The following is a 13,422-nucleotide window of genomic DNA, read 5'->3' on the forward strand; positions in this document are numbered from 1 at the left end:
AGATCTTGGAGGGCGCTGGAAAAAATAAATGAATAATCAAATAGCACATTGATTCAAAATGATTACACTAGTTTTCATGTCAACTGTTGGCATATTTCATGTGTTATAGATGAAAACATTATTGAATTGAATCAACTATGAACACTGCATTATAGTTAAATCACTGGAAATTGGTGCTTGCAATTTATATTGTGGGTCATTTATAATTGTGTGCAAAAGAGCATGACATAGGTTTTAACTCTTTTTGTTAAAAGAGTTCTTTGTTGATTAAAAAAATATTTTTCTTGTTTCGTTTTGTTAATATTGGTTCAAATGTTTACAATATTCATAACAAACAGTGTAAAAGTATAACACAATTGATTCAGTTTATTTTAGTTTTGTTGGAGGATTTTTTAGTTTATTCTGTTGTTTTTTGTTTTTGTTTGTTGAATGATATTTCGTTTGTTTGAATGTGTTCTGGTTTATTGTACTGTAGTCCAAGATAAAATTATTATGTTAAGCGACTCATCCCTCAGCACAAGCATTATGCTTAAAGAGGGATGAACCATTCATATTTCTTCAAGGGCACTTACCTTTCATTGTTATTATCATTCATTGTTATATCCTATTCATTTTATTTTTCTGATATTGTATTATTTTATTATTTTATCTACACATAAGTTTCTGTTTTATTTATTATTTTATTATTGAATGTTTAATGATTGTGAATGCGTTTGTGTTATTGTTCTTGAATGTGATTGTAATGTAATTTATTTATTTTTATTGGTTGAATAAAGCATTTAATTATTCATTATTATTATTGATTCAATAATAAAATATTTTTGAAAGATACTTACATGTAACATGACTAACTTGACTTAAGGAGCGTCAGAATTGATGTAGAAAGAGGCAGACCTACGCACTGGAATGAGATGGAGAGCATCTCCACTCACTTCTGCATCTAGAAATAATAGAATTCATATCAGAAATTAGAATTGTAACCAAGAAAGGCATAAAGCATGAAGATCAAGAGACATGGAATGCCCTATATTCCGTTGTAATCAATTTTTTGTCATTACAAAGGTTCTCAGACCAAAAATCAATAGAAGATTAATTTTTGACAATGACCTTATTCCAAATTATAGACAGAAACGTTTCAATATTAGTGATTTGTTATCATCCAAACATGCCTTTGAATTTACAATGATATTCAATTGGATTAGTGCATCTTATTGAGTTATTTTTTTCCAGACGCGTTCAACAAAACGCAACTAATGGTACTGTAATAATGAGAATAATGGATATTATGTAGGAATGTGAAATGTAGTAAATTAATAAATATTGATGTGATGAACTATTAGAAATATTGTGTTATATTATACAATAAGTGCTCGTATTTATTTGATCCATTGACGGTGGATATAATAAGAATATGGAAGAATAGTACTCACAAGAGAATGCATACCGTGTGCATGAGAGAGAATTAGTCTAAACTCTTAATTTACAATAATATGTACATTTACTAAACTTCCACATTCATATCTTGATATTAATTTTCCTCTCATTGATCTGATTTCAAGTTAGATGTGTGTTGTAAGAGCTCATTATCATCTCAAATAGTTATTTGTGCAACTAGTGCGCAAGTGTCAGTTTGCTGCACCGAAAGAAACGTTTACGCCCGAGCCGTAGGCGAGGGCGGAATGGTTTTCTTGAGTGCAGCAGAGGAACTTTGCGCACGTATTCACATTAAGTTTTTCCTACAGTTACCATTGAATATGAAAAGTGGGTATTATGGGTAAAATTGCCTGAAATGCATCGAATGTTTTTCTGTGTAATTTTATTATTGATAAAAACCTTAATTTATTGTCAAATTGAATAAAAATGTTGTCCTTGGTTATAATATATAATAGTAATAATTAGCGCGTTGTGCTTGGTTGCACCTCTGCTCACTATAGCAGCCACAGCAGTCACTGTTACCAACTTCATTTTGATTTTGCTGCACTGTTGCTCCATATAACCTACTAAGTATTTTGCGTTGCCATGTTGCAAATCTGGAGTGCAGAAAAAATTTTCCGCACTAGAGCGGAAAAGTGATTCTTTGCGTTCTGTAATCAGTGCAGCAATGGCCACTTTTCAACGTAACTGTAGGAAAAAATATTTAATACATTATTTACAGATATTATATTGATTCAGAGTTATTATACAGCTCTCAAAACCTCTTGATAGAATGATTTCTGACAGAATTTGTAGCAATGTCAATGATCCCCAATAGAATATGATGTTTTTGAATCTGTGTTAAATGCATTTTCATTATTTGATCTGATTGGAAGCTAGAAGTGTGTTCTAAGAACTCATTATCATCTCAAAAAATATTCAATATATAATTTACAGATATTATATTGATTCAGATTTATTATTATTACTCTCAATACCTCTCGATTGAATGATTTCTGAATGAATTTGTAGTATGCCAATGACCCCTAATAGAATATGACGTTCTTGAGACTGTTTCAAATGCATGTACCTTTGTGATACAAAACATTTCGAGTAGTGCTTTTACAGTAGGAGTCGTACAAATTCTTCAAGATTTGTGATACTGCATAATCTAGTGAAAACTCTAGTGAAATGAACATCTCCATCCTTGAATTGGACATAAAGTGGAATGCATAGAAGTCTGTGCGGTTTGGTGCATTTTGAAACGTGTTTCCATCTTTCGTTCTCTCTGAGGAATACTCACCGATTTCGTTGACAGTGTTTTGTGTTTTAACAAGTGCATCCCACGAATCTCGCCTTTGACTGAGATTCGACAACATTGTCGACACTGCAAGATTAATTCATTAGCAGGTTAGACATTAGAGAACACTGTACACATGGTTTTAAGATTAATAACACAGTTTTTGAATAAGTTAGTACCTTTCAATTAGAATGAATCAAAATTAGTTGAATTAAACCTCTATTGGATTGTCATGAGACATATCAGGTGATGCACTTAATTAAATACCTCCATTCATAATGAAAAATGATGTTATTCTGAATTTAAACAAGACGTTATTCATATCAAAAATCACTTGTTGAATCGTTATCATATTCCATCACCTAGAGTCTATTCATTTCGATGAACTAATAAGAATTAATGTCAATGCATAATGACTTATTCAATGATAGTTATTTATTACACAATCATATCAAATTATTGCATGCTAAATCTCAATCTGTACGGGTTTTATGATAATTAGTACTCACTGCAATCAAAGTAATAGGGATAAAAATACAAAACATACTTATGACTTATTAATCATGACAAATTTAGACGTTAACATGCTGAATGAGTAGATGAAATCATGCATTTTTTCACAAATTTGAAACATGAACAACATATACCATGGGATATCTTCTAAAGGTGCGTACAGATTTACGCCCCGCTACATGAGCAATTCACTTTTATCAGCTGATGCCAAGCTTTTTTATATCTGTATTTTATACCGTTACTGTAAAAATACAGATATAGTCAGCTGATTAAAAGTGATTGCTCATGTTCGCGGCGCGTATATCTGTACGTACCTTTAGGCTGGTTACACACCGATTAGTCAAGACAGACTAGTCACGTTTAGTCACAATACTTCACATTGTTGCTTATGACGCACACACACTGATTAGTCATTGCAATTAGACATGACTCCATAAGCAATAATGTGAAGTATGTGACTAAACGTGACTAGTCTTATCTTGACTAATCGTGTGTGACCAGCCTTATGCTGTCTTACCTCTATGAAATAATATATATATCCGATTAAATTTACTATAGTGAGGTCCACGTTATAATGCAGTGTTTGATTAGCAATGGTATTGCTATCCTTGTCTATCATTCAACAAAGTGAATAGTGCTATCTCTTTCTCGCTTTGCTCTGTTGCCAGATCGTCTTTTAACAATGCAGTATTAATAATAATTGGAAAATATCTCATATTAATTATGTAATTATTGAAAAATATAATTTTTGGCTTTATAAAATATAATTGATTATTTTAAACGAGAATGAACCGTAAATTTTCATCAATAAACCTGTATCTGCTACCGTCTATAGAAGCTTGCAAGAATGAGGGTCGGCAACGTTGTTCTCCTATCTTTCTCCACTGCCATTATAACGTGGACCTCACTATATCACCTCATTCACGACATGAATTTGCTTATACTGCGTGATTTTTTTAAAGATTAATCTATGGTACAACTGCTTATCAGAAAATAAACGTCTTTTAGCAAGCAGGATAATTAAAGGAGAGCTTCTATAGTTTCACGTGTATTCCGAACCATTCCATCCCCACTTACTCTAACATTAGACGACGTATCGATACTAGATTGGAGTTGTGAAACCCCAAAGGCGAGCTGGGGGAATGTAGGGGAGGTACCCCTGTAATGCCCGTTTACTGGAGAGTGACGATAGGTCGGCGAGCGGAGAGCGAACCGAGCGGACTCGACGAGTTGACTCGAGTCAGGTTGACTGGTGAGTTGACTCGGTCGAGCAACGGCGAGGTGACTCGAGTCAAGTTGACTGGAGAGCTGACTCGAGTCAAGTTCACTGGCGAACTGACTCGATCCAGCAGAGGCGAGGTGACTCGAGTCACTGAGTTGTGGTAAGTTGTCTGGAAAATTTTGAAATTTGTAGTGAAGAGGAAAATTTTGGGTCAGAGAAAAAGTTTGTACTAGTTTTTGTAAAAATGTAAATGAATTTCACCCAATATCTATCTAAATTTGAAATTCTTTGTTTTATTCTGATTTATAGTTTCAGATTGATGATTTGGTGTTGAAATTGAAGTGGACATAACCTTCATAATATTTGACCAATTCGTGACAAAATTAGGAAATAGAAGAAGTTTTGGGCAATAGCCTGTTTTTCCTTTTCCGACTATTGTATTGTTTGCTCTATTCAATAAATAATATTGGAATAGGATAATGATTTCGTAATCCACAAATTTTTGTAGAGACTTGAGAAATTGTAAAAAAATCCACTTTATTTTCAAATAACTTTTCAAGTCTCCGCAATTTGTCTATAAGTGTATGAGCCAGTATATATTGTAATCTACATAAATAAAGTACTCAATCAATCAATCAATCAATTATGGGAAAGTTCCAAAACATCAATATTCACTCTACAAACTTACAAATTGTTTCTTAAACTTCATCAACATATAAGAGGAGTTATGATGATACCCAATAGAAGCTAATGGGAATTATATATTCACTTTTCACTGTCACTGAATGAATAGTGAATACTGAATACTAGGTTCCGTATCAGATAAGTTGAGTTTAGTTTCAAATGAGTTGTATGTCAAATGTGCTCTGTATCAAATAAGTTCCGTATCAAATGAGTAGTATATCAGATGTGATCTGTATCAAATGAGTTCCGTATCAAATAAGTTTTGTATCAAATGAGTTGAGTTCTATATTAAAATTAGTTGTATATCAATAATGTGCTCTGTATCAGATAGTTGAGTTTCAGTATCAAATTTATTTATTTTATTTATTCATTTATTGTATAAAATACTATAATCATAATACAACTATGACATTGGAGGAAAAACTAGGCTGAGCCTGTACTATTTCTCTCCAAAATTTTGATAAAATGTTAATGTTGTCCAAAGATAAGGTTATGTTATCACACACTGCTTCGTCCTTGATTTTTGGTCCAGGAATGATGATTTAAAATTTTGAATTTTAAAGGTTGATTTTATACTCTGAATGAATCACAGAGTGTATCACAATAAATTAAAAGCTTAAGAAATATTGCACTTATTTAAAATAGTTGTATATCAAATGTGCTTTGTATCAAATGAGTTTTTGTATAAGATAGTGAGTTCCGTATCAAATGAGTTTTGTATCAAATGCTAAGTTCCGTATCAAACGTTTTGTATCAAATGAGTTGTATATTAGATGTGCTCTGTATCAAATAAGTTTTGTATCAAATACTGAGTTAAGTATCAAAATACTGTTGTGTGCAAATCCAGCTTCAAGCCTTTCACCCTTCAGTCTGTTAACGCTACCTCGTTGTGGGTTCGAATCCCGCTGTAGGCATGGACGTTTGATCATCTCATGAAATTACCCTGGCACTTCCCATTAACTTCGCACAAGCAAGAAGCTCATGTGGGCATCATCCTCAGTTCCATTTCGAAATTCATACGGTAATTAATTGAGTTTAATGTGAAAATAATTAATGACTTTTAATTATTTTAATAATGACTTTCAATAATTAATGACTGGAAAAAAAATTCCACACAGAAAAAAATGAACAGTAGAGGACACATTACAAGATTTCTTTGTAAGTAACTATGTAGGCCTATGTAATTGTAATTTATCTAATATTTTGTGTAATTGATGTTGTAGTTCCAGTTTTTTTGGAAATAAACATTTATTTATTTAATGACTGAAAATTTTGTGAAGTGAACAACTATAAGACTTAACATATTTCGTCTTATGTGTAACCCTATCTAAATTTCACTTTTTGTGTAGTTGAGAAGTTGATATTGAAATAATTATTCATATTGAATGAGAAGACCAAGAAATTGTCTAAAACCACAGATTTATTGATACTTAGAAAGACCGGTTTCGGTTATTACACCATTGTCAATCTCTGATAAACTAAAACTAAATACAAGATCAGCAGAATTTATACTTGTAGGCGAGCAGTACTCTATAGCAGTACTCGCCTACTAGTATAAATTCTGCCGATCTTGTATTTAGTTTTAGTTTATCAGAGATTGACAATGGTGTAATAACTTAAACCGGTCTTTCTAGTATCAATAAATCTGTGGTTTTTGACAATTTCTTAGTCTTTTTCATTCACTATCTAAATTTGGAGAGGAATAGACAAGCTTACCTAACTTTTTCTCTCCTATCATTTTTATGATGTACCTACTTATTGTATGAATCAATTGTATATTATATAAAGAATTTAATTCAACTTTCGTTAACTTACTGGATATGACACGTTCAGTATGGCGATCACTGCTGTATTTCTCACTCAGACGTTCTGCTTTGATTTGCTCTCTGGTTCCAACTCTCAACGGGAATGGACTTCCTGCAATTGGAAAAAAACGTTAAATTCAAATAAGAATTCATATTATAAACGTGTAGAACTGAAACAATTATTGGGAAACACTTGTATCTTTCTTGCGTTGTCTTATACCTTCTGTCATCTGTTGAAAAGTAACTCTGAATCAAGGTTTAGGTTGACTTGATGATCATTCTTCTATGGTACTGCTTTGTTGAGGTAGAAGGGTATTCATTCTAGTGTATTTTATTGGGTGTACACTACCTCCGTAAACAAAGCCGTAGTGCATTCGTGTGACGTCAGCACAAGTAGGGCTGCTACACCAATAAAAATTCGTTGATTTCAGGTGATCTATATAAACTAGTGTTTCTATTGGTGTAGGAGCCCTACCTGTGCTGACGTCAATTAATGCACTACGGCTTTAGTGGTGTTAGTGGTTTAATAAATCTGTCCGGCCGTAATATCAATGTGGGCTGAGCGATCTATTACGCTACACTCTGTCGACCAATCACGTGCAAGTACATTTCCCCTTAGTACAAGGCTACACCCACAACGCTCTCTCATTGGTCGTTGCTAACACGTCACTACAATCTCTCCATTTTGTTGATGTCTCTGCTTTGTGGAATAACCAACAAGGATAGCAACACCAATGTTAATCATATATTGCCATTATAACGTGGACCTCACTATATGATATACTGTTCCAGGGCAATATAATGTCCCATAGTATGATAGAAAGAAAAATAATATCCTCTGTACTCTTTTTGAATTTTTCAATCACAAAATGTTTCAACATTGAAGTAAATAAATAAATACTGCTGGAAGATTCTTATTTTTGATCATTATTTTAGTGTATTCATATGATTTTATGAACTAGGACTGTAAATTTTGGATTTAAATTTGCATGATTCTAAAAAAATAGAGTTATTGGTATCTAATTGGATAAAATTTATTATTTTAGTTTATTTTAATGGCATCAATGTTGAAACATGTTGTAATTAAATAATTCAAAAAGGATACTGAGATTTTTATTTTTCTTTCTATTTATATTACAAGTAGCCCTATACAGAAAAGAGATAAATAAGATGTCCATAGTAGTATATAATATCAATAAAATTTGTACCACATAACAGAAGTACTTTACCGGTTTATAATACTACTTTAAACGGGAACACGATACTGATAGGTGAAAACTCTTAGAAACTTACATTTTTCTGAAAATTTTCGAGTGAGAAAATTAGAGAGTGGCGGTCAACAAAGTTGCACAGCTTTTCAAAAATAATTCAAGCTTCTTAGGGCCGTTTCCGACTCGGGATTTGGCTAAGTCCTGGACTTTAAACAGCTGGAGTCAGAAAAATAGCTTTCCGAAACGGGGCGTAGTCGCAATCATTGTCATAGTCACGTTTGAATTAAATTTAAAAGAACTAGTAAATTAAACACAAAATAAAATAAAGAGAAAAGTGTAAAGTTTCAGCTATTTTGATTATTTAGAATGTTTAATTTCGTCACGTTTCCAATTTATAGAAATGAGAAAATAAAAAGTGTGACTACTGTTATAAAAACTGCGACTACGCCCCGTTTTGGGAAGCTTATTTTTGTGACTCTAGCTGTTTTAAGTCTAGGACTTAGCCAAATCCCGAGCTCGGAAACCTGCTCTTAGTGTTTTCCACCTATCTGTTAATGTTTCCTGTATGCAGTAGCATTCTTTTCTCTAAAAGTGTACGTACCTTTGACAGGATTACCGTTGAAATACACATATATCCTGTATTTTCCGGGTCTGTGTGTGTGTAGTGAGACATGGTAGAGAGCATCTCCTATCCTCTCAATGGTGTGGGGTAGAGAGTGCCTGTCCTGGACTATGTCAACCACTATTTGACCCAAACCCCCAGTGCCTCGAGCGTCTATGTCGAAGTTGAAGATACTCTCTGGTATGGCTGGGGTTTCTATGCCCAGCAGCTGAAATAGAAATTTTAATCATTTATTTAAATAACAAATGATCAATTCAATATCATATACACATCAGTGTAATCATATTACACTATAAACAGAGATATATTGATTTTTCTCCATATTTATTTATTTAGCGTATGACAGATACAAACACATATAAAGCTCATGAGTCTCAAATGTCTTCATATATACACTGTATTTTTTAAATTTCTTAAAGATGTGTGTAGTTTTTGGTCAGAGAACATAAGTTTGTCTGAACGCCATCATTTGCTAGTCCATTTATCTTTACCATAGAGAAACAATAGCGTAAGTAGATATCCCATGGTATAGGGAGTTTATGTCGCAATTTTTACTGTTATCTCAAGCCGATTACTGTCGATTATTGTCGATTTTTACTGTTTTACAAGGGTAAGAGTGTATGAACGGCACAATATGAAAGACTACCAGCGTCATAAAGCTTCATGGGAAAGAAATACGTGGACTATCAGCTTGAGATAACAGTTGAAGTTGCGACATAAACGCCCTATACCATGGATATCTACTTATGCTATTGTTTCTCTATGTCTTTACCCAAGGTGCACCATGGAGGCGGACTAGCGTTACACATATTTAGTAAAACTGATTGCTGGAACATTTTGTGGTTCTCCATATTAAGGTGAAATAAAGATATTTTGTCAGCTCCACACAGCCTGATTGATTTGAGTCAAACTTATTTCCATGCATTTCGATAATTAGGATTATTATTATTTTTTTGGTGAGACTTGAAAGTCGTCTTCTTTGGTCAGTTTACCAAAAAAGAACACTGATGTTAATGCCATAAAGGATTGAAACTTACGTTTAGCTCACATAAACTATGCGGAGCTGACATCTCTTTTATTCGACTTAACCATATTTTCATTCACCACAGATACATGAATAGTTGTGAAGAGCCTAGAGGGTTCCCATCAAATATTTGTAGAATTGATGTTGTTTTCCATGACAAAACAATTTAACAATTTTTGTGTGGTTTATACTTTGTGTCTCCACGTGAATATTTGGAGAGAACTTACTTTCAATGAGGAATGCATTTCAAGGAGTATTGATTAATTATTAATTGATTGATACAATTAGTACATCATCAAGAATGATAGGGAGAGGAAAAATAAGGTAACCTTGTGCTATTCCTCTCCCAAATTTAGATAACACATAGACCGAAATAGGTTAAGTCTTGTAGTTGTTCAATTCACAAAATTATCAGTCCTTAAGTATTTTCACAAAGTAGATTTTCAAATTTAGATGCTTCAAATCTAAATATAAAAGAAATATTTCTCATATTATAACCAAAATAGGAAATATTCACATTTTAAAAATATAATTTCAATGATTTCATTTTAACTTCAGTGTGATTTTCTCCATGATGTTTCTATCAACGTTGGGTACTTTATCATTGAAATATCATTGAGTTTTGATATCCAAGAATCAATTCATTGACAATACAGACTGATGTCATTTGAGCAGAAAACTAAAATACATAAGTGGTGTTGTTGCACTTATAAATTAGTTCATCATACGATTTGATTCCTCCACTTGAAATGATTTATTCTTTGCAATGTCTGACTGCTATACTCTACTCTTAGACTCTTAACCTCAGAATTATACTCTACACTCTCAGAGTATTTATTGTATTAATGAATAAGAATATTTGTCTTCTGGTGCTTATTTTTTTGCAGCAGAACATCCGCTAATTTGACAGGTGTTCCACATACCTTGACTCCATTAGGATCGAAGACAAAACATGTGAACGGTCCACCCTGTATGAGCTCTCCACTATGCCTGACAGCTATACTCCACTCCCCTGGCTCGTCTGGCTGGAAAGTCGCCGAATAAACGCCATCCTGCTCGTGCACGGGGCAGTCCAGTTGCCGCCAGTTGGAGATGAAGCTATCAACTTCGATGAGGCCGCTGCGTGCTCCGTTTGAGTTCACTGAGTATAAAAAACAAATGTTAAGAAGGTCATTCAAATATAGCTCTGTTGAAAATACACTTCTATTGCAAATACAGAGTCAAGATGGCAAACTTATTTGGGCTGAATTCTCACATATCAGTATCAGCTTAGAGAAAACATATAAGAAATATGCCGTGGTGCAGAGAATTCATTCAAAGTTTGGAACTTTTGTATGAAATATAATGGTTGTGTATCAAGTTGCGATGATACTGTATCATAGTGTGTTGATACAGTATCATTTATGGTGATACATAGAGGAAATAGCATAAAGAGATATGCCATGGTTAGATCGCGTTTATGTACCAAATTTCACTGTTACTGATGCCGATAGTCCTATAGTTGTTTTTGGTGAAGCTATGTGACGCTGGTAGTCTCTCATACTGTGCCGTTCTCACACTCTTACACGGCCAAAACATTAATTATAGACAGTAATCGGCTTGAGTTAACATAACATGGGCTTCAAATTTGGAACATAAACGACCTATATTATGGAATATCTCATGCTATCTTCCTCTATGGTATCATTCAATCGTTTTTATTAATTTATTCATTTAAACAATAAGTATCATCAGAATGATAGGAAGATGGAAAATAAGGTAACCTGTGCTATTCTCTCCCAAATTTAGATAAGGTTACAACATAGTCCAAATAGGTTAAGTCTTGTAGTTCTTCAATTCACAAAATTTACAATCTTCACGAATCAGTGGAGGTGTCCGATGCAGTGAAAATATCATTCCTATAGTTTTAATGAGAATATTCACACTCAGCACGACTAAACGAGTAAATTTTGGATTTAATACCGGACATGTTCACTGATACTGATGTGTGGAAATCTTCTTCTTCTTCTTCTTCCTTCATGGATTAGGCTTTTGCCTGTTCCGACTCACAACAGCATTCTACAAAAAATTTAAATGTTTTGGAGGAATATATCATATCAAAAATTTATAGCTTATACAAGTATAAAATGTTATTTTTTGAATTTCTTTATCAGCTTTTCCTATATTCTTATTGATTTCCTCTATTGTCATCTTTTCCGAGGTCTACCAAGGTCCTCTTTTTCCTATCGGATGGTAATTTAAAATTTTAAAGAATTCTATCCGTTGGCATTCTTATAATATTCCCCTTCCACTCGTTTCGATGACATACAACGTTTTCATTCATGTTGAAGTCACCCAATTCTCTTCTTATTTCTTATGTGTGGAAATTGATCTTGGATATTTTCTCATAGTGAATTCTAATTCTAATAAGTGATCATATTCATGCTTTGTAGCAAATTGAGACGGGACTAGGCGTGTGACACGACATGGCACAGCGTGAGTTTTTGTTACACTTGTAGAAAGATACATCAACTGATTCATAAATTAGCACTGAAGGTCGAAGTAAAACAATAAATAAAAAAATTATTATTTAACGAAAATCCTAAATAAATGCTGTAAATCACCCCGAAGACTTCTGCTACTGCAGACATTGACAACAGGGTTAACAGCTAGATGGGAATTCAATGAGAACTACTATCCAAAAATATTTGCCAGCCCAGGAATCGAACCGGTACCTCCCAATTGCTAGTCAGGAGTGCTCACCTTACACCAAACTGACAATCTCTGGATAGCAGCGCTCATTTTATTTTGCATTTATTTTATTTTGCATTCTCTATTTAATTCCATCTGTAAAATAAATTAAAGTGAAAACTCGTTTATATTTTTTTCTCTGTCATACCTTCCTTGACACTCACTTGATTGAAATTTTTTTGCAATATTGTAAACCATCGATGGGAACCCCCTAAATATGGGGCTTAGGCTCAACTCACACTTACACTTCACTTACACTCACACTTACTGTGACTCTAGTCTCTTCTTGACTCAATGGTGACGTCGCGGAGACTAGAGTCGATGGTCTGAGTGTCACCATTTGAAAACACATGCTGCGTCGAGAAGAGACTAGAGTCGCATTTTCTTCTCGACCTGAGTCGCCTAAGTGTGAGTTGAGCCTTTACTTTACGCAAGTCTAGTGAATATTGTAGTTACTGTAGAAATATTACCAGGAAAAACTATAAACTGAATTTATTCGATTGTTTCATTTGAATTATTGACACTTATTCACAAGGGAGAGGTGTTGCTTACCAGAACTTCGACAATGGACCGACAGCACATGGCTCCCTCCGGTGTAGGTGATGTTGGAAAGCTCAGGCATGGCACGGATGGGGATTGGTGACCCTTTCACCATTCCTCCTCATTATACACACTCAACTGCAAGCGAAACACACAAAATTAACCATGAAATCAAATTCATCCATCAAGAATTAGGGAAAAAGATTTACCTGAGCAATTTTTTGTTTGGAAATAGATAAGAATTGAGGAGAAAACTAAAAATCTGTGGAATTTTTTATTGATCATGAGAAAATATATTGTCTTGACGATATAATACATTTGTGATGGAGTTGATCATTATTTACAAGGATCGACAATT

The 13,422-nt window shown here is 33.6% G+C and overlaps 1 protein-coding gene across 1 annotated transcript; it reads right to left on the reverse strand.

The window, feature by feature from the left end:
* Positions 1-857: 857 nt before the first annotated feature.
* LOC120356522 (filamin-A-like) lies at positions 858-13,179 on the reverse strand. Its single transcript, XM_039445462.1, has 7 exons — positions 13,077-13,179; positions 10,718-10,935; positions 8,750-8,978; positions 6,948-7,049; positions 4,384-4,617; positions 2,717-2,800; positions 858-940 (listed from the first exon to the last, which is right to left on the reverse strand). The coding sequence occupies exons 1-7, from the start codon at positions 13,177-13,179 to the stop codon at positions 858-860; spliced, it is 1,053 nt and encodes a 350-aa protein (XP_039301396.1).
* Positions 13,180-13,422: the final 243 nt, after the last annotated feature.

Source organism: Nilaparvata lugens, unplaced genomic scaffold (assembly GCF_014356525.2).
Source record: "Nilaparvata lugens isolate BPH unplaced genomic scaffold, ASM1435652v1 scaffold6977, whole genome shotgun sequence".
NCBI classification, from domain to species: Eukaryota; Metazoa; Arthropoda; class Insecta; order Hemiptera; family Delphacidae; genus Nilaparvata; species Nilaparvata lugens.